We start from the raw sequence: 24903 nt of genomic DNA, 5'->3' as shown, positions 1-24903 counted from the left end.
TGTGGCGCAGTCCTGGCTGTCCAGGAGCTCTTGGAGTCGTGGGAGAGAAGAGAAGTGCATGCGGAATTTCAACCCACAGTACCAGGAGCGGCCCTGGGGGGTGGGGGGACTGGAGGCTGTGCCTGAGCCCACACTCACTGCACTGCCCCAGGGCTCCTCCCCGGGGAAGCCTAGCAGGTCCCTTACATCATGAGACTGAGGATACCTAAGCGAATGGCTGGGTGAGAGGGTTCTGGCGGGGGTGGTGTTTCCTGGGCCAGGAGTGTCGCGATCTCTTCCATCCCCAGAGAGTGGCCCTGGCACACATGGGTTCTGCCACTGGGAAGAAGTCATCTGAGGCCATCGCTGCACAAGAGAATATTGTGCAGGACATTATTGTTGAAGCATGAACAATTTTTTCCTCTTTCCCTTTGCCCTTCCAATCAGAGGGGCTGTTTGCCCTTCCCTCCAGGAAGGGTGTGAAGGGGTGGAGGGCAGAAAAAAAAAAAGAGTCTTCCAGGCTTTGGTTTCCAAAAGCTTAGCTCTTAGGGGAATGGAGAGAGTTGTGGGCATAAACAGGATGTTGGGAGGGAGGGTGGAAGGGAAAGAGAGAGCTGTTCTTGGTTCCCCCAGAGAAAGTGTCTTGGCATCTGTTCTGTGCTTATTTGGGGGGGCCAGAGCCTAGCCTGGGTGGGGGGCACTTCTGTCCTCACTGAAGTAGGACTTGTCGGAGGGGGGAGTCCACATCTCCCCGCCTCATGCTTTGCAGTGACCCGACCTTGAATCACTGCCCTACTTCCTACCCTGGAGTTTTGAGCACGTAATTTCCTTCTTGGAGCCACAACTTTCTCACCTGGAAAACAGGATCGTGACAGGCTCTCCCTGGTGCTGTGGTTGTTGGAGGGTGGGCAGGGAAGAGAGCGCAGCGAGCATGGCCCACACACGCCAGCTCGCTTTCCCTCCTCAGGCCTCCCTTTTCTCTCCTTCCACTGGGCCCCTTGTCCCTCGGCCCTGGGGGATCCCAGGGCTCTCACCTCTCAGGCCATCCTCCTCCTCCCTCCCCCAGCAGCCAGCCTGGCTGGCTCGCCCCTCCCCAGCCTGAGCCCGTTGCTCATCCCAGTAACCCACCGCCCCTGTCACTTGCAGGAGCACAGCCATCTTTTCTGCTCCTCTGTGTCCAAGCACCTCACACAGTGGCTGGCCTGCGGGAGGCACTGGGTAAGTATTTGTTCAGTCAAATCTGTCCAGGTGAGTAGGAAAGAGGAGGAGAGTGGGGATCAAGAAAGAAATGACCCGCAGACCAGGCACAGCCTCTTCCAGAGCAGAGGTGACTTTCCACCTGCGGTCCTGTCCTGTGTCGTAGTCATGCTGGTCATGGGGCTGCGACTGTCCCTCTGCACAGCAGGTAAGGCCCCCGCCCGGGCAGGAGGGCACTGGGCCCCAGGCACGTCCAGAGCGGGGACCTGCAGGAAAGGTGGCCCTCCCTCAGAGGTGGCAGGTGAGACAAGTGGGAAGAAGTGACTGGTTTTGCAAGTCAGCTTGATGGTGAGAGCAGCCTCAGCTCGCCCTCCCCTGCCTACGTCTCCTCTCAACCTTCCCACCCCCCATAGCCGCCCCCTGCCCACCCCCACCCTCCAGGGGTCAGAGCCTGGAGTTTGCTGTTCTGTATAGACTTTCACTCATTCATTTCTTCATTTACGCATCTAATCGATACACACAGTGCTAGTAGGTGCCAGTCAGGAATGGCCCCCGACTTCAAGGAGACCTCACCCTAGTGGGGGTTAGAGACATTGGGCCAAAAGTCAGGAAACAAGATCATCACGGAACGTGACTAAAGTAACGAAGGAGATGATCAGGGTGACGAGCAACTGTCCCAGAGAGAAGCTTGTGCGGGATTTTTTAGTCTAGGGGTGGGAAGCTTTCTCTAAGGAAGGGGGATTTGGGCTGAGCTTAAGGGCTAAATGAAGGAACCTTGAAGAGTAAAGCCAGAGAAAGGCCCTGAGGTGCTGGGCTGAGCCTTGTGGATGAGCTAGCTGTGTGCGGGAGCAAACTGGGGAGCCTGAGGCGCCTTCCTATGACAGCGGGCCAGGACCCACAGGCCTGGGGGCTGAGGTAAGGAGTGCCACCCCCTTCCCCAGTAACCTGTGGGAATGACCAGGTAAACAATCAGAAAGGCCCTTCTGGTCGCAGAGTGGGGAGCAAGCTGTGAGGGCTGGGAACAGAAGCTTCGGAGCTGGCGCTGTGCTGTCAGTCCCAGGGAGGGGAAGGTGGCTTGAGCCAGGTGGCAGTGGGCATGGAAAGAAGTGGAAAGTTCAAGAAGGTCTCAGATACACGCTGGCCGTAGAACTGACGGGATTTGCCTAGTCAGAGACAGAGGGGCATCGACAGCGACTCCTGGGTGGGGCTTGAGGTGCTGGGGTGAGGAGCGCCGCATGACAGATGGGCTGGGAGGACCCGGACAGGCCGGATCTGTGGTGTGGACCTGTGTGCATGTGAGAAACGGATATTTGGACGTGTACACCCAGCTCAGGGGTGGAGTTGTCAGCTTACGTGTTTCAAACCAGGAGATCAGCTGGGGCAGCAGGGTTTTTCAAACTGTGGGTTGGGACCCCTTAGATCCTAAAGTCAATTTAATAGGCCACAGCCAGTGATTTAATTTAAAAAAATAAACAGAATCAGACAAAAAAATATCAAAATGACTCACCTCTCATAAGAATGATTTTTTTATATTCCCTTTTCTCCATCCAGGGGTCCTCCAGCTTCTCTCGGCGACAGGCAGCATCTTCTCGGCCTCTGGTGGGTGTGAGGAGCGTCACTGTTTTCGGCATGTGCCTCGTCAGGCCTTTCCCGTGTCCTCCCCAAATGCACACCTTGCCCTCTGTGTGTGCGGTTTTGCGGTCTTACTTTCCTCCCCTTAGGGCTCTGGTTTGTGGCTGGTTTCCTCAAGGACAAGGACACCCTGTCTCCCACCCCAAGGCCCTGGGCAGTTCTTAACTAGTCCTCCTTTGCGGGCACCTCCTCAAGGGGATAAAGTCTTGGTTCCTGTGAGATGTCCGATGTGCTCATTTGTTTGTGCACTCATTCATTCATTTTCAATACCTCCAGTTCCTCTGATGTGCTGGGTGGTCCTGGGAATATAATGATGAATAAGGCTGGTTCTTTGCTTCCAAGTTGCCTTGTCTGGTGGAAATAGATAAGCCAAAAGGTCCTTTTCCCCATGGGCTTTAAACAAATTCTGATGCTGGTCCCAGCAAGACGTTAAGATCTTTGCTGTCGGTGGCCTGGCCATTGGTGTATTTGAAAAGCTCCCCAGGTGATTCTAATGTGCAGCCCAGTGATAAGCCCGTGACTCCTACATCAGGGCAAAACCACTCTCTGACAAAGGGCCTTGCCCTGGGAGTCCCACCCACGGTCCCTGGGCCCTGGCTCTTTTCCCATTGGGTGGCCTTGGCTAAGTCACTTAACTCTCAGTGACTTGGTCTTTCAATTTGGAAAACAGTCGTAGTGATGTTTCACCTAGAGAGTTCTTGGAAAGGATTCAGTGAGCTAATGGCACACAGGGAGCGCTCAGGGAACACTCTACTGTTATTAACGCTAACAAACGTTCAGGGCTGCTTATATGAAGGGAACCTACCAGGATGGGGCAGTGGGAAGTGGGAGACAAGAAATGCAAGGTGGTGGGGGGGCACTGAGAGAGCAGGTTGGGGGGAATGAGGGGCTGGCTAGTCTTTCAGGCCAAGAGAGAGGCTTGTGTGAAGGCCCTGGAGGCCGAGTGGAGGGCAGGAGTTGGGGGGCGAAAAGCGAGAGGAGAGGCCGGGAGACTGCCCATGGTGTGGCTGGACACCTGGGATTCGTGGCTAGGGTAGGGGCAGTGCTAAGATGACAACTCTCCCGCCCCAGCCCTGCAGCTGACCAGCGAAGGCAAGACCTTCTGGCGGGTGGCGGAGGAGCTAAGCTGGTCCGAGGCCCTGAAGTACTGCCGGTGGCACCACACGGACCTGGCCGACCTGCACAGCATGAGCAGCATCAGGGCCCTCTACTCTCTCACCAGCAGCCATGAGGCCTGGATCGGCCTCTTCTTCGACGTGCGCCTTGGTGGCCTGAGATGGTCTGGCGGTTCTTCCTTCAGCGCATTGGCGTGGGGCTCGCTGCCCACCTTCAGGGAGGGCCTCTGTGCCACCCTGTATTCAATAACCTTTCTCCCCAGCCTGGGGGCTGCCTGGTGCGCTGCCCGGAGGCCCTTCATCTGCTACTTCGGTGTGTTCAGAGTCACATCCAGGGCCTGGTCTTCCTCCCAGGGTCGCCTCTCAGGAGCAAATGAGACAGAGCGAGTGAGCGAGCATGGGTCTGGCTCAAGTTCTTTCAGAGCACAACTAACTGACTGTTATCTTAACCCTCGTTTGCTACATTCTTCTCTGCTGCCTTAGTTTCTTTCTCTTCTGTCCCTCATTCCAAAGACTCCATCAGAGAAAACAGGTGTAAATTAGGGTAGACAAAAAGTAAAATCTGGAATGTTCCATTATGTCCCCTCCTTCTGCCAATTAAGGATCTGGGGAAAGAGGGGGAAAAAAAGGGAGGGAACAGGGAAAGTCAGATTGGGGATCCATGTGCATCTATGCAGAAGCCAGAGCAGAGTCCAGGGTCTATCTCCTGATAAAGCACAGAGTGGTTTTGTCTCTAGGGGCTGGGGGCATGTGGAACAGCCACTCCCTGGGAGAACCCCTGCTTTGGGGAGGCAGGTGGGTGCATCTCTGCAGATAATCCATTTACCTGATGCGCGTGGTACTGGCTGTTGGGAAATAGCACCCCCCGCCACCATCCTTGCCCCTGGCTGGCTCCTCTCTGTCCAGGCAGCTCTTTTCTTAAAGGTTCTGAGATCACAGAGGGAATAGTTATAGACAGCACCTTCCTTTAAAAAAAAAAAAAAAAAAAGGCCAATTTCTGCTTTTCTCTCAGTCAGCCAAGGCCCATCCCAGCTCCTCAAATAGGGTCATGGAGGGCCAACCTGATGGGTCCCCAATTCTATGCTACACCATGCCCATCATGGGGCCTTGAAATGTAGCCCAGAGTAGTCTAGGTTTGATCTTGCGATTCCCAGGCCAGAAGAGTGGTGAGTGTGCCGGAGTGGGCGTGGGAGTCCCCTTGAAGGAACAGTCATGTTGGGGGAGCTTTCCCCAACCCCCCTGGAGCCTTTGGACTCTCCCTAGATGCTTCTTAACTGCATCCGCTTCTCTCCAGCTCTGCAAATCCACACACCAGCACAGCTCTCGTTGGCATCTGCCTGGCGCCCTCCAGCCTGTTCTGTACATAGTAAAATCTTAAAAATGTAAATTAAAAAAAAAAAAAGTAAATCAGATCAATTTGCTTAGACATATTCAGTAGGTTTCCTTAGCACTTCTAATCACAGTCTTACACACGGGGTCCCATCGCTTCTCAGCTCTGCTCAATATATTCCTTCCTACCTCTTCGCAAGGCTGGCTTCTTCTTATATTCTCTTCAAGAGCAAAGAACTCACTTTGCCTTACTCCTGCTGCTATTTTTCCAGGGCCTGCAATAGCATTTGCCACACAATAGGTGCTCAGTATATATATTTATGGAACACACGTGGATAGGAACAAAGGGGCCCACTCACTCTGGAGCTAGGTTTCTCCGGGCTTCAACTTGGCAATTCCCAGTGCCCACAGAGGACCCTGGGCAGCCCCACCCCCACCACATAACATGTGGCTTGTTTCACAGATCCTACTGTGCGGCCCCACACCCTCCTGGAGCCAGTTCTCAGCCTGACCGCCACTCCAAAGCCAGGTACATGCCCGGGGCTCCGCCTTCCCTGGCACTGGTCCACCTGGAGCAGGTGACTGTCCCTCCCCCCAGGCCCGGGATGCCTTGGCTTTGCCCCCAGGCTGACCCCAAGCAGAGGCTCAATGCCTTTGTTATTCATGGGGTGGGGGTGGGGGTGTGGGTGTGGGGGGGCGTGTGGTTCTCCAACCAGCCTGTGGTAGAGTCCAGCCTAGCCTGCACCCCAGTCTCTGATGTCCCCACCCCAGTGACTCGGGGGTGGGTGGAGGTGTGGGCAGTACCTCTCCACAGTCAAGGCCCATCCACCTAGTCAAAGTGAGTGAAAGTTGCTCAGTTGGGTCTGACTCTGCAACCCCATGGAGTGTTGCCCACCAGCTTCCTCTGTCCATGGGATCCTTCAGGCAAGAATACTGGAGTGGGTTGCCATGCCCTCCTCCTGGATCTTCTTGACCCAGGGAACAAACTTGGGTCTCCTATCTTTCAGGCAGATTCTTTACCATCTGAGCCACCAGGGAAGTCCACATGGTGAGGGGACTATTACTGCCCCGGTATTTTACAAAGAGTTTCTTGGGGTAGAGAAATTTCAAAGGGAATTCACTCCTCAACCAGCTCTGTAAAGTTGGTTTTCTGCATGCTGTGGAACACAGCACTGTGGAGTGAAGACACAGGCTTCCAAGGCAGGCGTACCTGATTTGAACCTCGTCTTGCCACTTAGTAAGGCATGAGTTTGGATAAGTCATTGCCTCCGTGAGTCTCCCCTTCCTCCTCTGTAAAGTGAGGTCTGCTTCTGGGGATTATAGTGAGGATTTTAAAAGATGACTTGTGCTAACAGGCAAAGCTCAGGGCTGGCGAGAAGAGAACTAGAAGTGCTTAACAAAGGGTAGCTTTAAAAGACCAGTTTGAATAGGGAAAATTAGGGAAGGATTAGGCAAATCTGGATGGGACTTGGTAAGCAGGCAGGAGTCAGAGCTTGGGAGGCCATATTTGAATCTGAGGATATGAGTCCCAATTCTGCAAACAGAGGTGTATCCTTTAACAGGTTTCTGGAATCGGTCCATGCCAAAGCACATCCTTTCCAAACTTCCCTTGCTTTGAATCACAGATGTTTGTGTGCTGCCCGTAAGACAGGCCTGGCCAGGGGCAGGGTAGGTGAGGGCGTCTCGATCTGTCTGAGCTCCACTGGAGTCAGGACCATGAATGTCCAGCAGCCTTCTGTCCAGCAGGTGTGCCCCTCACCAGGCTTACCTTGTCCCTGGCTCTCCTGATGTCATGAGCCTGGGAACACCACATGCTCCCTCTATTCTGCCTCACCTTGGACCCTCCTAAGAGCTGGTATGGCAAGCACACTCCCTGGAAACCACAGAAGAGGCTGATTCTAAACCAGGATTATATTAGCCTCCTCATTACCTCCCTGCAAAGTTTAACCCTGCCACTTGAGTGTTTATTATTTGCACGTACTGTGTTAAATCATGTATATTCATGACTTCATTTAATCATTTAAATTAAATATGTTTAGGTACTACCCCTGTGTTGTTGTTCAGTCACTCATTCATGTTCAACTCTTTGCGACCCCATGGACTGCAGCACTCCAGGCTTCCCTGTCCTTTACCATCTCCTGGAGCTTGCTCACACTCATGTCCATTCAGTTGATGAGGCCATCCAACCATCTCATCCTCTGTCAACCCCTTCTCCTCCTGCCCTCAGTCTTTCCCAGCATCAAGGTCTTCTCCAGTGAGTTGGCTCTTCACCTCAGGTGGTTAAAGCGTTGAAGCATCAGCTTCAGCATCAGTCCTGCAATGAATATTCAGGGTTGATTTCCTTGCAGTCCAAGGGACTCTCAAGTCTTCTCCAGCACCACAGTTTGAAAGCGTCAATTCTTCAGCACTCAGCCTTCTTAATGATCCAACACTCCTATCCATACAGGACCACTGGAAAAACCATAGCTTTGACTAGATGGACATTTGTTGTCAAAGTGATGTCTCTACTTTTTAATACACTGTCTAGGTTGGTCATCCCTGTTGTACAGATAGATAAACTGAAGCTTAGTTCTTAACCCTTGCTCTCCCTAATGCATGTCCTTTTCCCCAGCTTCTGCTGTGACAGCTCCTTCATTCTCCCAATCTGGTATTTAGTCTGCCTATAAAATTATGGATTTCATCAAACCTAACACCTGAGGATGGGGTAAGGGCAAGGGTCAGACTGGGACTGTGTCTAGGGGTGATAAGGGCTGAGCCGGCAGAGATCCTGGACCTCAGGCCTGTGGTCTCTATGTTCTTTACTTACAGTTGAGGTTCAGCTGGGCAACCTGTTCTTCAAGCGATTTGACCAAGAAAAGATGTGGCTGGAGGCAGTGGGGTACTGCCGCAGATACCACACAGACCTGGCTGACCTGCAGATGGTGACTGAGGAGATGGACAAGGACTTGAAATCCATCACGAGTAACACCGAGGCCTGGATTGGCCTCTACTTCAGCGCAGCCTCTGGGTCTCCGAGGTGGTCCAGCGACAGGGGTTCCAGCGTCCCTGCCTGGCTGCAGCCACCTAAGTTTGGGGCAGGACTGTGTGCAGGTCTCAGTAGCTACTGGAGCTTCCCCCCCAGAATTTCTGCAGTGACCTGCTTTTCCCTGAAACCCTTCATCTGCTTTGATGGTGAGTGACAGTCACCCCCACTGGCCCTCGGCCCACCCAAGGCTACACTGGGATGAGAAATGGGTTTTTTTTTTTGGCAGCTTGAGATGTTGAGGATAGATCTAAGGAAGTATTTCTAGATTCTGTAGGTTACCAGAGTTCTGGAGCAGGCTTTAATTTAATTCTGGGGGATCTTTAAAGAATAGAACGGACCCCATCCAGTCTCTGGGCATTAGCAGTTAGCAATGGAAATTACTTATTTGGCAACAAAGAGGTTAAAAGTGTGGGCTTTGGAATCAGATTTTATTACTTGCTAGAAATAAGGTGAACAGCATCTCTGAGTCTCCTTTTCCTCATCTGCAAAAAACCAAAATGGCATTGATGATGCACCTCCTAAGATGGCTTTGAAGGATGAGTGAGAATGAATATAAAGGACCTAGATGAGACCTTGACTCAGAGTAAGTGCCCAGTAGATACTAGCTACTGTTACTGTCGTTGTCACCACAAACACATGGGAGCCAGAGGCCTACCTGGTTATTCTGGATCGTGTGTGTGGTGTGTCTCCTCAGCAACAGGCTTCATCCTGACTGTTCTTTCCATCTCCCTTTTCTTCTCTTTTGTCCCTTCCTTCTTATTTTCTTTGGTTTTATTGAGATATAGTTCAGTCCTTAAAATTCACTTTGGAAGTGACCTGCATAGTGAGATTTAGTACAACCCAGGTGGCCCAATCATCACTACTACCTAATTTTAGGACAACTGTATCACCTCCAATAAGAAACTCCTTACCCTTTAGCAGCGTCCCCCGCTCCATTCTCTCCCACCTTCAGTCCTGGCACCCACTAATCTCTGTCTCTGGTTTTGCCCATTCTTGGCTGTTTCTTTTTGTGTTTTGGATTTGATGAGAATAGTGGTCCTTATCTATAAAACAGCAACAATGGTTCTTCCCTTGAAGAGCTGCTGTGCAGAATAAAGATCGTGAAGGGACCTCTCCTGTGACAGCGCCCTCCCGAGCTGGCTTCTGTAACGGGAGGTTGATCGTCAGTGTCTGGCGGGGCTCTCACCGGAGCAGCATGTCCGGAGTGGCAGACCTGGGGTTGCTGTGTGCTCCCCCATGTCAGCCTTGCTCTCACACTCCCCGTTGGCGTTGCTTACAGATCCCACCATCGGACACCGGGATTTTGCAGCCGTCCCTCAGCTCTTCTACACGCCCTCCTCAGAAGTGACCATGGGGATGATGCCCAGGCCAAGTACACTCCCCTGTTTTCTGCTCCATATGGGGTTGCTTTGAGCCTGTTCTTGGCTGAATTCAAGGGTCTCCAGGGCCTGGGACGTGGAGAGGGTGGACTGTATTCTGTAGCACACGGTGAGTCCCAAGCGATCCTCCCAAAAAGGCCAGGAAGGAGCCAGAAAAGAGGTGAGCCGCCTGGGCGGCAACCATGGGCCACTTACGGAGCAGCAGTTCCCTGGCCCCTCACTCTGCTGGGCCAGCTGGGGTTCAGAGGAGGAGGGCTCGGTTACCATCAACCTCCCTCCTTGAACGAGGCACTGGCCTTGCAGCTCCTGGGCCAGGGGACCCGTGAAAGGCTGTGTAGTCTCTCTGGTGAGGTCAAGAGACAGGAAAAGGGGAAGATCCCCTCACTGCCCAGCTGAGTAGTGCTCCTGAGGAAAAATCACCAGATAGGCCTCTGAGGTCCAGCATCCAGACCAGGAAGCCCAACAGAGGTGCCCGTCAAATCCCTTCTTTGGGAGGAGAGAAGATGAGAGCTGAGTTGTTGGGACCGTGTGTGGGGACATGGCTGGGAATCACAGGGATAGTGTGCCTTTAGCGTTTTAAAATTCCTGAAGCATTTTCACAGCTATTACCTCATTTTGCTTCCCGTGAGTTCAGAAGCAAAGTAGGATAATTGAGGGCAAAAATCACAGTTCTGGCATCTTTACAGAGTCGGACATCAGACAAAGGTATTGTTGCCCTTTTTGAGCACACAGAGCAAGGAGACCAGCTCATGGACACACAGAGCTTTATTAATTCCGGGGACACAAGGCAAAGGGAGGGCCTGTTCTGAAGGCTGACAGCCAGCGGGAGGAGGGCTCCTGACAGGCAGTGCTGCCTGTGTAGTCACAGGCCTGGTGGGAAACACAGGGAAGGGGATTGTTCCAGCTCCTGTAATTATCCGAGGATCTCCTGGAGGGGGTGGTTTTGAAGTTAGCCTGCAAAGGGAATGGAGGGGGTCTGAAGGGGATGCTTAGGGCTGAGCCGGGAGGCCTGGATCCTGTAGGGGTGGGGGCCTTGTGAGCTGCTAAGGAACAAGGGATTGGGCTGAGATGCTCGGGGGCTCGCTGGTCACCCAGGCTCTACCAGGCGGGTTCAGGAGCTTCCCCTGCCCGCCGCCGGGCTCCGCCCTGTCTGCCACGGGTGTGCAGGGCCAGGCGAGGAGAAGCCGCCTGGCGGCTGCAGGTGCAGGGCCCTGGAGCCCCAGGGAAGCCTTCTCTCTGCCGTAGGCACCAGCTTCGGTCCCGCGGACGCCATGAAAGGTCGGGTTTCTGCAGGTCCTTTCCCACAGCAAGTCAGCCCGGAGCCCTCTGAGCTGAGCTCCGGCACCCTCGGCCCCAGCACCTCCGCCTCCGCAGGCCCTCCCGCACCCCAGCCCAGAGGGACAGCGTCACCGAGCCCTCCGGCCCACGTCCCAATCCCCCTGGACGGAGGGCCCTGGACTTTGCCGGTCACCACCCAGAACATGTCCTTTGGTCCTGCGCCCCCGGCCTCCTCGCGGACCCCTACCCCGAGCCCCACGGAGCTGGTCCACTGGAGGAGCCCCGCTGTCCCTCAGGGGGTGACCGAGACCCCCCTGGCCTCCACCTCCAGCCCTGCTCCAGGCCCCGCACCCCCAGAGGACTCCGGTACCCAGGGTGGGCCCGGGAGGCCGCAGGAGGACGCAGCGGGCCCCTCGCTCGGCTCCACTCCTGGGGCCTCGGTTCACCTCGGGGTGACGGCGACTCCCGGGGCGGCCACATCCAGCGGGTCCAGTGGTGCCGAACCTCCGGGGACAGAAGAAAGCACCGCGGAGCCTTGGAGCTCAGGAAGCTCAGCTGTGCTCCAAACAACAAACATGCGCCGGAAAGGGCCAGCCCAGAGCCAGGCCGCAGGCCCGGAGACAGCTGGCAGCCGGCCACGGCCCGACACAGGTGCCCGCCCGCCCGGGGGTTGGGGACCCCGGCCTGGAGCCCGGCTCCTCCTTTGGGGAGACCAAGTCCTAGTTTCCATGCCCGGGCCACCAGTCAGGGAGGTTGAGGGGGTGGGGGTGTGTGTGTTGGGCCACGTCTCCACTCTCTGGGTACCTTCCAGATCAGTCCATGGGGGAGTGAGTTTACTGGCTGGAGCGTTTACCCCCTCATGCTCCCTGGATAATAATTTAGGGTGGGGCGATCTAGGGGAGGAAAATTATATTTTGGCTAGAGGAGGCTAACAGTCAAGGGTTAGACTGTTGGGTCCTCTACTTACTGTGTGGTCTTAGGCAAATTTCCCAACCTCTCCCAACATTTTTCTCATCTTTAAAGAAAAATACTAGATGTCACGAGGTATCGTTCAGTGCCTGGCATCTGGCAGACATTCAATGAATGGTAGTTGTTTCTAATCTCAATTCAGTAAATACTTAGTGATTCATTCAGTCTCTCATCCCTGTCCTTACTTGACTCAACAGACAGGGTTGGCCTCATTCTCATTTTATTAATTATAAATGATTATGAATGATCACCATTATGAATTATTAAGACTGAAATCTCACAGGCAGGGGCTGTTTTATCTTTTATGCCTCTTTGTATCTTTCCCAGGGCTAGGATAGTGTTTTGCATACTGGTAGATGATTTAATTCAACAATCCTTTCCCGAGTACCTGTTTTGAACAAGGCAATGGATACCAAGATGAGCAGAACCTGTTTCCTGTTTTTAAGAGAGTTTAGTCTAATAAGGGCTAATAGAGATAACTAGGACAGTTTTTGATGAGTACTGCCCCCAGATGGGTGAACCAAGAGCCTTGACAGGAAAATGACTCATGCATTCTGTCTGGAAAGGTGGTGGTCAATGGACAGAAGGTAATGGAGGATTTCATCAGGCAGCAAAGGCTAGAAGGTTCTTCTTGGCAGAGGGAACAGCATGAGCAAAGACAGGTAGACGGTGAACGTGTGCGGGAAAAACACGCAGTTTGAGGTGACTGGAATGTCTGTCATATATTTGGAAGGGAAGTAGCAAGGGATGAGGGCTTCCCGGGTGGTGCTAGTGGTAATGAACCTACCTGCCAGAGTGGGAGACATAAGACCCTTGGGTTTGATTCCTGGGTTGGGAAGATTCCCTGGAGGAGTGCATGGCAACCCACTCCTACTGCGATTCTCTTGCCTGGAGAATCCCTTGGACAGAGGAGTCTGGTGGGCTACAGTCCACAGGGTTGCAAAGAGTGGGACACGACTGAAGCGACTTAGCAGGCAATCACGCACGAATCAAGGGATGAGGGGGAAGAGGTGGACCGGGCCAAATTCTGAAGGACTGGATCCTGCAGTCAGTGGAGCCATCAGAGCTTTCTTAGCAAGGCAGCACAATGCTCAGATCTGTAGTCAACAGAAGCAAGGTGGTTATGATGACAGTAATAGTGACAGGGGCAATGCCTGTGTCAGGATGCTAAAGGAAAACAAAAGATGATTCAACCTTACACATGTAACACAGTCACAACAACGCTGAAAGGAAACATCAGCTGTGCTCAGAAAAAAGATTAGAAGAAAATGTGTAAAAATGTTAACAATGGTTACATTCAGGCAACAAGAATATGTGTTTCCCTGCCTTCTGTGCTCCTGGACTTCACAAAACTTACTCAAGTCACTAAAGAAACGTAGAATACTTTGGGTGGGGAAAGAAGAGGGCATGTGGAGACACAGGAAGTGTGTGTGGGGGGAAAGACTTGCACAGTCTGGGAGAGTGAAGTCGAGGTCAGAACTGGAGCAGTGGAGTGAGCAGGGACTTGGAGCTGATTTCACATTGCTTGCAAGTCATATTAACTGAAGAAATATAAATACAAACATATTTTGCAAAATGCTCAGCTTTGCTCACTGAATCACAGAAATGCAAATTAAAATGTATTTACATTATTATTTTTTTTAACTTACCAGTTTAGCAACGATTTGGAGTGATAATGCTGATAAGAATGTGAGAAAATCAGCACTCTCAGATGCTGGGTAGTGCATTAAACTGGTGTTCCCATTCTTGTAATGCGTGTCAGTTCTGAAATGTGCATACTGTTTCATACAGAAATTCTACCCTTGGCAGTTTATTAAGGAAATAATAGTACAAGGTGCACACACACATTGACGCATACACGCCACACACAGGTTGCTTGTTGCAGCATTGTTTATTACACTGAAAAACTGGAGGTGAAATCTAATGTCCATTGAAAGCAGATTGATTAAATAAGTTATGTACATTCAACGAAATACTATGCAGCCTTGAAAGAGAATAAGGTAGATCTTTATGCATTCAAATTAAAAAATTCAAGTGTGTGAAGGATATTCTATAGCAAACTGTTAATAGTGGTTGTCCCTGGGTCAGGGGAGGGGACACTTTTACTTAAATACTTTACAATAATATATCACAAAACAATATGGTTCAAATATTCCATATTTGAAAAAAAAGACATCTGCAAGGCACTGACAGGACTTTGGTGACTGAATGTGAGAGCAAGTGAGGAGGGAGGGAGCAGCTGGGGTTATGTGGCATCTCTGGCTGGAGAGCCTCAGGGGATGGGCAACCAGAAAGGGGGTGAGGGGGTTGCTGAGCTAGGCTTTGGAATATGTACTTTGAGGTGCTACCCCTTGATGGAGATGCTGGGGGTCCCTGGGTACCATGGTGGGGCTCTGTGTAGCTGGCAGACCACATAGTGGGATTGGGCTTGGCGTAGGAGCTACTAAAAATAAACATTTGACACTGAGGATATATAATATTGCCCAAGCCCCACAAATCCTGGTATCAGAGACACTTTATGAGGGATGATGATGTAGACACGGGGTACATGAGCCTGTGGGGTAAGTGAAGGGTCTGGGAAGGACTGAGCTTCCCACACGGGATGGTTTCTGTAGGATGGTGGCCGCCCAGGCCTGTCTTCTAGCTCAGGGGCAGCTACCTATCTCTGACCACCTTGCTCCTGGCTGTATTTGCAATAACTCTCTTATTTTCCCCTCTTGTAGCTGTGACAAGTGAAAGGAGTGGCACCAATATGACAGGCACAGCTCCTGCCACTCAAGCCCAACACTGGAGCTCAGCTAATCACCCAGAATCTACAGAAAAAACTCCAGCACTGAAACCAGGTAATTAACTGCTTCTGGCTACCAAGTTTTTCACTCTTAACAACCAATCAATTAAATCTGGACAGCCACTCCTCAGCATGGGGCACTCAAGACCTTTCTATGAAAGACAGCTTGACATGTTGGGAAGGGAACAAGGGTGAGGATCCTAGAGTTAGCTCCCTGACGACTGTGGAAGCTCAGGGAGCAAATCTCCTCTTTCTCATCTGCAGAAGGAATGTAGTAAAAATGACCTGCCTTCATCACAGGGTTGTTCAAGTACCCAAAGAGATAGTGAGGTGCTTTATTAACTTTATAAGGTGGTCCTGTATGATGCTTTAGTTCCTATGATTGCAGTGCTCAGGGCCAAAGGCTGGGCTTGTTTATAGGCTTGGAGAATCTAAGAGTTTTCTGGTGTAGAGTTGGCTTTTATAAATGTGGGTCCAGGGAGAGGTGAATATTTCCAGCATAGTGTGGAACAATCTACTTGATAATTTTATTAAAAAGAATTCCCTGGCAGTCCAGGGTTTGATCCCTGGTTGGGGAACTAAGACCCACAAGCTGCATGGTGCATCCCCCCACCCCACCAAAGATAAATTTTTTTTTTTTTTAAAGGAGGAAAATACAGGAGCCAGCAAAGGAAATAACTGCCTGAGGGTAGCCAGGTTATGGGAGGAGAGCAGCAGTTACTCCACTCATGAGACTCTCTACTTTTGGCCACTAGCTGGTTTCTTTCTTCTCGTTTTAAAGTCCTATATCACCATGTAGCCCCTATGGTGTCCAGTGGGCACTCCCTGACCGCTAAGAATGTAAAGTTTTCAGATGGCAATGAGATAATGTGCCTTGATCCAGGTAATACTTTCTTTTTCAGGGCAACTCTTTGGAATCCTCAAAGCAGATTTTCTCATCCCGGTTCTGATGGACCCAGAAGACATGAAAGACCAATTTCTGAGTGAGGTGAGACTTCTGTCCTCTAATTCTGATCAGTCAGATGACTTGACAAGGCAAAGCCATCCCGTCAAAGCCAATAATGGAGAAATAGTCTTGAAAAACGAGCTTATCTGTTGCCATTGCCATCCTTCTGGCTCTGGTTCATCATGAAGGCTGGTTCACGTGCTCGGATCTTTTCTAACATTTTTCCTGAGCTCTTAGAAAAAAAAAGTCTATACAGCATAGTCAGAAGGACCCAAATTTGGATGATGGCTTTGCACTTGTTAGTGGTGTGACCTGGAGCACCTAAACTTGTCTCTCTGAACCTGTTTCCTCATGAATTAGGAACAACCATACCTAACTCATATGGTTGGTATTTGATTAAATGAAGTATTCCATAAAAAAAGTGCTTTGGAAATTGTCTGGCACATAGGAAGTGCTCAATAAACATTAAATATTATTATTATTATCAAATTATTATTCTGAATATACATTTGTTCCAGGCTTTTGTTTATCCTCTCCTATTTTTTAAAAGTATCGTGAGACAGGAAATTGTGACGAGGAAGAACTGTTCCTAAATATTGTGACAAAAGCCCCAAAGTGATTTTCAGATATGACCTAACGGCACATTTTTCAGTGATATCAGATAATAATCATAAGATGTCAGAGCTAAAGTTCTTCGTAGGCTATCTAGCCAAAATCACAATTTTACAGACAAGGAAACAGACTGATATCCATCTGTTAGCTTACTGCAGTTTACTCATATGCCAAAGAAACAGCACAGAGGCAATTCATTCAAAAATCTCAAAAATGGAAGTTTCTAGGAAGAGTGGTTGTGTGTGTGTGTGTGTATATGGGCACAAGTGTCTGCCTGGCAGTGGGGAGGAAACGGGAGAGCTTTTGGTGCATTTTTCTATTGAAGGCAAGTGTTAGTCACTTACTCGTGTCTGAGTCTTTGTGACTCCATGGATTATAGCCCACTAGGCTCCTCTGTCCATGGACTTTTCCAAGCAAGAATACTGGAGTGGATAGACATTCCCTTCTCCAGGGTATCTTCCTGACCCAAGGATCGAACCTGCATCTCCTGCATTGCAGGCAGAATCTTTACCATCTGAGCCGCCAGGGAAGCCCTCACTGAAGGAAGAACAGGTTGCAAATGATGCAATTTGGCTTCCGATAAAATTGTTTTTAGTAAAAGTTCAAGTAATAAGACTGCAGTGCTGAGTGTTAAATCTACAAAAGTCAAGGTAGCCTCCCCCTTTTCTGGGTCAGGGGACGGGGTTCCAAACCAGAAACCATCTACATTTTATTTTAAATTAAAACCAATAATGGGAAGATTGGGGTCAAGATGGGAAATTCCAGCTTTTGGTCACTCTTGTTGGAATATGGCTATCCTATATTAACAGAGAGAATTTCTATCACATATTTAAAGGATGGAATTGGCAGGGACAAGGTAGAGTACATATTATCACTTTTACCAGCATTTAACATCCCAAACAGGAGGCAAAAAAAAAACACCTATAGCCAATTTACCCAGTTCCATGGACGGTGACGGAAGGAACATTGTAACAGTCACACACACAGTGCTCAGAGCAAGATATGACTAGCGGTCATTAACCTGGCTGAATTTAGAATCCCTTGGGTAATCCCTGGTCCAGTCCTTAGAGAGTCTCCATCTAATTGTTCAGTGGAGGGCCTAAAGGCCCATCTCCACATTCACTTTTTCAAGATCTCAAGTGATTCTGATGAACAGTCAGGATTGAGAATTCTTGATTAAGTCATTTGTTTTAGGCCCCTTTATCATTAAACTTTGTGTGTGTGTGTGGGCGGGGAGTGGTGGTCTAACAAACTTGATTTATGTACTTTCCTATTGTTGAAGGCACTAACAACAAAAGGCAGGTAGCTGGAAGGAAGCTAAGAAAAGTAAAGGGTATGGCTGGACATAAAGGGTTGACGGGTGGACAGTTAAGGGCTAAGACTGGAAGGTCCCAAGATAGCATCAATGATAGTTTCTCCCTTTTTGATCTTTCAGATCCAAGACGTCTTAAAACTTACATTAGGTCATGAGCAATTCAGATTGAAATGGGTCGGCTTCGAAGTGAACAAAAAATAACACGTCTACTGTGATCTTGCACAATTTTCTCTGGATTTTGAGTGAATTTTAGTCTTTTAATTCCTAGTAGAATAGAAGAAGTAGCTAGATATGTGAGGAGGCTAACTGGTGGAATTTCAGAACTAAGCATGTAAGAAAACTGCTTATGGGACCTGCATCTTGGGGTTTTAAAGAATGAAATAGGTAAGCAGAAGATGGGGGTAATGTGGAAATAATAACCTTGAGAATAATAAGCAAATAAGAACAACAGCAGCAAAAAAGTCCCAACTAAACAACACTACCCTGAAATAAACCCTGTTAATCTATTGAGGAATTAAGAGAGGCCAGTACTGGTCTGGAGTGCTCAGTAGGGTTGTCCTTCCATTTTCTATTCAGTTACAAGCTGGTAAAGAGATTTCAAATTTTCCAGAATGAGGAGCTTTTTAAGGGTGTTGTTACAATATGATGCATGTTATCTTTGCCCTTCAGCTAAATATTTTTTCCCTGTAAGTTGGGAAATTCTAAGACATGCTGTTCTTCATGTTAAAATATACCTTCAGCATAATATTCCTACATAGATTTTGTTACTGGTTCTTCTCCAAGTGTCCTAATCACCCAGATGACATGCTAGAAATCAAACAGTAATATGTCAAATACAGTAGCAACCTTAGTCTGAAATGTTTAAAGTTAAAGTTTATTTGTATTCTTCATAGGAATATCAATAAAAGACCTCAAACGTATCTATATCTGTACATGTACAAGAACTGTCAAAAATTATTCACAGAACAAAAATAAATCTTCTTTTAGAACAAACCCAGGTAATGAAATGCTGATATGGATCTCACATATGGAACAATCTAAGTGCTACTAGCACAAAAATATGGCTTTAAAAATAAAATAAAATCTTGGGTTTTGTTTCTCTAACGTGTATTTCTTTCTTGAAATAAAAAATAAATTATTTAGAGCTATCATTGTAAAATAGTCATGTGTTTTAACACACTCTTATTAAGGCCCTGGAGATGAAGAACAAAGTCAAATTTAGAAGGTAAGTTCCTTACAGGTGTGATTCAGGTTAATATGCTGCTGTCTTGAGTTAATGTAATGAGGAAATGTCTAAGCACCAGTCAAAATTTAACCTTTACTATTTCAAATTTTCTGCAGGATAGTGGTCATTGAATCAACTAGTATTTAACCTTTTGGTGAACTGGGAATTGAAAATTTCCCTTGGGAGTGTAGAAATGACATAAAAATGATATTTATTCTTAAATTTTTATACATCCCACACAGATGATTGAGGCCTCCTAAAACACAGTTTCTGTGAAAATCTTTTTACAATATATAAATCTGGTTTTAAGGTTGAAACTAAAACATTTCCTGGGAAAAAACAAAGGCAATGAACACTAAGAACTGAGGAGAAAATTGAAATGCATGCTGAAATATGGACGCAGACCACCACTTGGCTCCTTGGGTGGCTCATGGCCAAGCCTTACTCAAACACCTGAGGATAAACCGATCAGGAACCAAAGCTACTTCTTTCTGGACTCTACTCTCAGATCAGTGACATTCAACTTTATTTCTATGACTTCCCAAGGTATCAATAATGTTATCTTGGGTTCTTGAGATAATGTCAAACCAAGTCAATTTCAAGTCACTTTAACATATATACATATAACACATATGGTACATTTTAAAGAGGAAAGAACCACTGTCACACAATCTAACAGATGAGGGCATAAAATCTAAAAATCTCAAGACGTTTGGGAATCACTGCTTGATGAGATGGATTAACATTCAGAAAAAGGAAGCCCTAAGAATCATGTGTTTTGCGTGGGTGCCCACATCATGTTTCTACAGAAACTGCCTTTCTATGTATCTCGTATATTTTGAGATGGGGCAAAGGATAATAAATCCTCCTGTTTCCTTGAACCCGTTGGGCTTTGAAGAAGACTGCTGTGCATTAGACCCTTTTGGATCATGTATCTTCTCAGGTTCTTTCACTCTTCATAAGATATTTATTCTACCTCATGCAAATTTCATCACTTTTGTCTTTCCTAAACTCTAGAGCATTCATAACTGGGTCATGACAAGAGAATGCTTCTAGAACTAACAACAATCACTCAAACACAGAAAGAGAGTCTACTTAAAAATTTAACACCCCAACATATCTTGCTTTTAAAAAAGGAAACAAAATAGGCCCTTTCAATGGACATATTGATTAAAAAACCAAAGTATCCCAAATCCTTGGCCCTCAGGTAGGGGGTGCGTAGGCAATTATTTACTGCTGAAGTGAGCAGGAGATTTCACTATTAGATTTGAAAAAGGGAAGGGGAAATGAAGAAGAAAGCCCATAATGTGTAGAAGATGGCCCCTGGAGAAGTGGCTGAAAGTACAGGGAAGCTGTGAAGTGGGCTCCAGAGCCGCTGAGTCTGGCCCAGTGACAAGTCTAGCCTGGTGTCAACTCTAGTCAGGGTCACGTGGGCCTTTGGTCATCCCAAGGAGGATTCCTTCCCCAAGTTCAGTCCCATAACCAGTCTTCTCAGAAACTCCAAAATGGAGATGACTAGAACTGAACCTAGATGGAAGGCAGAACAAATTCTGACCAAACTCACCTGATGGCAAAGTCCTGCTCTGGGGCTTCCAAAAAAGAACTGCTCTCAACCCAGCGTACCTTTGGGGCCAGACAGAGAGCTGAGGGTCGGCAGAGCTACAGATCTGTAAACAGACTGGGATCCAAAAAGCTTTACCTCGGAAGTCAAGTTAATTCTCAAGGGGATACAGCAGTCCTAGATAGTTAATCCTACTTTTTCTTTCATTGTCCAGCACCATCATAGGAGATGGTAGAAGTGGACCAGAGAAAGCTAATTCTGACCAATTCAGTGACAAGTGCAAAAGGCCAAGTTACAGCAGCATGGGGACCTCACTTTACCACACTTCTCTTACAGCAGACTGCCCTGGAGCCCAGCAGAACCTCGGTAACAGTGCCTGGAACATAGTAAGTGGTCGAGTGTTTGTCTTAGTTACTGAGTTACAATCTCCCTTCCATCAGGGCTTGTATTGCAGACACTCGGAATGCGATGACCTGAAGGAAATGTTATTACTTCTTGCTGCTTCAGCTCAGAAAGCGTATTGCTCCAGTGAAAATAAAAGGGAAGTATTAAGCTCTTTCCCTAAATCCTGCCAATGTTGTCCTTATTAATGGCCTAGTCTGGTTGTCAGCTAGACAAGCATTCTGCCAGCACTTCATCTGATTTCCAAACTCCAGCGTAGGTCCACGCTGCACCCCATCACGCGGTGACGTGTTGGGTGTTAGAGGGCGTGCAAGATGTGCTATCTTAATCCACCCACTTCTCTTCAAACACGCACCTCCTCTGAGTAAAACAGAGGTGTGTACTTATTTGGGCTGAAGAAAAGCCAACTGAGCAATACCTCCATAAAAATTATAGGCTGTTGCTGACTTTTTCCATACTTAAAAAATCTTTTGGAATAAGTTCTGTAAGACTGCAGCATTCTCTAAACAAATACTCAGAAAAAATATTCAGATAGGAATAAGCTCAAAGGATAATCTAAAATTTAACATCTGGCAACTACACTGAACTTCTAGCTTACCTCTGATTTTATTATTTGTGTATACTCTTTCTTCTTCATTCAAGATAACCTGATAATAACAGAGGGCTGCATAAGCTATACAAACATTTTGGGCATCTAATCTTCCAAGTGAGGCAGCCATCTCAGAAGCTCACATAATGCCGATAAGATGTATTGCATCCATCAAAAACATAAATTTAAATTAAAAAAAAAAACATATTTGGTTTTGTGTGTCTCCCCCAACCCTCCAAAATAGTTTATCAGACCTCTGTCATCCATAACCACTACCTGAGAACTTCCAAACCTCAATGCAAGACATCACCAACGATACATACTTAAGGCCACTGAAGCTGACCATTCTTTTACCAGGTTTTCTGAAGGCTTTTATAGAGAATGGCTAGAGCTGAAAATAGTCACAAACAAGAACTGACCTATGTTTACATACCCTCTCCCCCCACACTGAGCACTGCTTCAGAATTGGTAGTTTTTTTTTCCTATTCAAATAAGTGATTTTGGTCACAGTGTGCCCTCAACTTGGAGGGAAAGGGGCTAAGAATTTATAAAATCATGACCAGGGGTCAAGAAAACACACAAGTGCCAAACTATGTGGCCTGATGTCTGCAGATCAGATGAGCACACCAGGCAGCTCCTGTTTTAGATCTTCGACAGGCAGAAATGGGGATGTTACAGAGGGGACATATTTCAAAAGACTGTGGGTCAGGGGCCATGTGAGGCTGTTGAAATACAAGGTCAAACACAAAGATCTACCGGAGGGCAGTGCTTAAGAGGTCAGAGTGCAAGTCTGCGGTACAGTGGAAAGGGAAGCTTGGTGACTCTGTTGGGGCGTCACCCAGAAGGGGACCTGATAAATGTTCTCTCGTCCCCTTTGTAGTTCTAAGTACTCCGTTATGTGGAAACACTCACTCCATGCATATGGCTTCCTCGGGTGTTTTTTTCCCTCTCTCCTCTCCCTTAAAAAAAAAAAAAAATTCCCTAAAGTTTATCATTTAAAATAAACATCATTAACTTACTTGAGAAATGTGGTTGCTTTCTCAATATAAGCAATTGCTTAGATCTTGCTTAATGAGATTCTAACTCCTTGTAACATTAAATCCGACAGCATAGAAGGCAGGAACTTTTCCTATTTGTGCAGTTATATGTACATATGTGTGAATATATGTGTATATATACTTGTCTATATACTATCTGTCTAACTTGTAACATTTCATACTTCTGATAATCAAGGTTGCATTTAAGATGACGTTTCACACCTCTGGGGAAAAAAAAAAAGGAAGTAAATGAACTTCCATAACTGTTTCTGTCCTACAATAAAGCCATGGATGACAACTAGTGACTGGGTTATTATTGCCAAATATACAAAGAGCATGGGAATAACAGCTGGAATACGCTGTCCTCCCACTTTCAGTATTTTATTTTTCATTAAGAGTAATCACAACTTTTAAGAGAGCAATGCTTCTGATTTAGATTTCTTGTCCAAATTTAAAAGAAGAAGCAATTTAAAAGTGAAAGACTGAGATAAAATTACCCTGCCCCGAGACCTGCTAGTACCCTGGATAAAATCTTTATCCCAAACCAGAGTTGTAACTTACAAATAGAAGAAAAATTTTTAATTGGGAACTATTCAGAGCTTCCTGCTATAGTATGATATGGTTAGCCCTTTTCTGTACGGAAGAAAGGGTGTTTCTTTTGGATGGCTTATGGACAGTAGATCTGAATAACCTCTCCAGGGGAGAGTAAACCCTGTTGGTGATGACTGCTCCCACCACGGGGGAGGAAAGGGCAAGTGGGTGTGTGAAGATGAAGATGGTTTCTAGAGACACAGATATTTATAGTTTTGTAAACTCTAAAGAGGAAAAAGAACACCTTTTATTACAACTGGAGTTAAAAAAAAAAAAAAAAGCCCCCTACCTAAAGTGGAAAAATTTCCATCTGCTACAGACAGAAGGAAATGAACATCAACAGGAGTTCAACAAAAACCCCTCCTAGAGTCCGGTTTCAATGCAACAGCTCTTATCTGTGTCCTCTGGGACAGTGTGTCCCCAAGCAGATCAGCTGTCCATGTAGAACCAGTCCCGCTTGATCAGTGGGATGAACTGTTTCATTTGGATCTTGGTAATTTGCGTGTTTTCCTACAGGACAAGGGAACCAGAGCGGGGCTTTTAACCTGGCAGATGAATCCCTGAAAAATTCATTCTGACCATGTCCTGTCGCGGACCGTGTGCTCTATCAGACAGATGCGTGGTCTCTACGTACTGAGCGGCTGGGCTCAACTCTCATTCACGTACATAGTTCCTACATTTCCTCCTCTAACAACTGCAGTGCTTTCAACAAGAGGACAACAATAATAAAAATAGCAATAGTTAAAAAGGTAATCTACATTATTAACTTCCTTTGGGTATATTACAGTGGTATTTTCTGTACATGGCCCAGAACTAAGTTCCCTATGTACACAGAGACATGGGGTGGGGGTGGGGGAAGCGTCGACCTTGGAATTCTTAGCCTTATGCCCTGAAAGACAAGGTTCCTTTCTCCGTTCCAGACTTGCTCACCACCCTGCTGTTCTGAAGCAGCGGCATTCTGTAAACCTGGTGGGGCTGGGGAGAGGGCTGGGGACAGGAGAGTGGGGACGTTTCCTTCTGTCTCCTCCCACAGTCTGTCTATTTGTGAGGCCCGTCCGTCAGCAGCTGCTGTTTTTGAATTCACCATTCTCCGTGATGGAAAGCTTGGTGGGGTTGGTGGGGGAGATGCCATTTCGGACCTGCATGCTGTACCGTTCCTTCACCTGGGTCAGCGCACTCATCAGTCTGGTGTTGGCCGAATCCAGCGACACGATCCGTTTTTCCTACAACACACCAAACGGGGCTTTATTATGGCTCCATGTGGGCAACTTGCCGTAATGCTCTACCAAATGACTGTTCTAATTAATGCTTTCTATCAAACAGCAGTGCACATGATGCTTCCCAGACAAATGGAACGTCTCTGCCTCTTTCTGCACCCGAGTCAGGCCAGCTTCCCCTGGGCCCAGTGGGTTTGTGTTTCTTTTTCCCCTTCAGCATTGCAGGGTTTGTTACTCATCACCCCTTGGGACCCTAAGACGTCACATAAAAATGACACCATGTGTTATTCAGACTATGAGACAGAGGTGTCAAGCTGCTTTGCTGTAGTAAGTGCTTTGGGTCAAAACTTAAACACAGGAATTAGGTGGCAAAGAAAGAAGCACCAGAGGTTTCATTTCACAGAGGAGAAGTGCATGTGATCTATGGGTTCTCAGCCCCCAAAGGGGCACACCGGTCACATGTGGAAAGATTTCACATGGTGCTCAAAACTGAAACAGTACATGGCGGCAGTTTATAGTCACCGACAAAGTGAGGATGCGACAGCGAGAGGAGGAGGAGCAGCCAAAAGCTAGACCGAGGGGTTATTTGAATGTGGGAAGGGAGATGTGGCCGGAGGGGGATGCCGGAAACATAACACATGGAAACAAACAGAAAACACAAGCTCCTAGACTCATTCCAGCTCAGAGGTACTCCAGGAGAGCTCCCCAATAAGGAAG

At 47.8% G+C, this 24903-nt stretch overlaps 2 protein-coding genes across 11 annotated transcripts in view; one reads left to right on the top strand and one right to left on the bottom strand.

The window, feature by feature from the left end:
* The first annotated feature begins 1344 nt into the window (after positions 1–1344).
* On the top strand, positions 1345–21582 carry CLEC20A (C-type lectin domain containing 20A). Its single transcript, XM_061381814.1, has 11 exons — positions 1345–1384; positions 2728–2775; positions 3859–4335; positions 5716–5781; positions 8031–8423; positions 9355–9377; positions 9433–9680; positions 10762–11695; positions 14548–14746; positions 15594–15679; positions 17685–21582. The coding sequence occupies exons 1-11, from the start codon at positions 1345–1347 to the stop codon at positions 17763–17765; spliced, it is 2595 nt and encodes an 864-aa protein (XP_061237798.1). The 3' UTR covers positions 17766–21582.
* Positions 18418–24903, bottom strand: part of RASAL2 (RAS protein activator like 2) — a 399967-nt gene continuing 393481 nt past the window's right edge. For all 10 annotated transcript variants that reach the window (XM_061383302.1, XM_061383303.1, XM_061383304.1 and 7 more), the window contains one exon: positions 18418–24192. In XM_061383302.1, the coding sequence (XP_061239286.1) occupies positions 24050–24192 (143 nt within the window). In that variant the 3' untranslated portion in view covers positions 18418–24049. The remainder of the gene's footprint in view (positions 24193–24903) is intronic.

Source organism: Bos javanicus, chromosome 16, assembly GCF_032452875.1.
Source record: "Bos javanicus breed banteng chromosome 16, ARS-OSU_banteng_1.0, whole genome shotgun sequence".
Lineage (NCBI taxonomy): Eukaryota > Metazoa > Chordata > Mammalia > Artiodactyla > Bovidae > Bos > Bos javanicus.
Note: the sequence above shows the minus strand (reverse complement) of the source record. Positions and strands in the feature narration are given on the sequence as shown.

Bases quoted from the DNA above. Each gene is read 5' to 3' on its own strand.
- CLEC20A (XM_061381814.1), top strand. From the start codon at position 1,345: ATGCTGGTCATGGGGCTGCGACTGTCCCTCTGCACAGCAG. The intron at 9,681-10,761 runs GTTGCTTTGAGC...AGGCTCTACCAG, and splicing joins TGTTTTCTGCTCCATATGGG to GCGGGTTCAGGAGCTTCCCC. The intron at 11,696-14,547 runs GTGGGGGTGTGT...CCTGTCTTCTAG, and splicing joins CAGTCAGGGAGGTTGAGGGG to CTCAGGGGCAGCTACCTATC.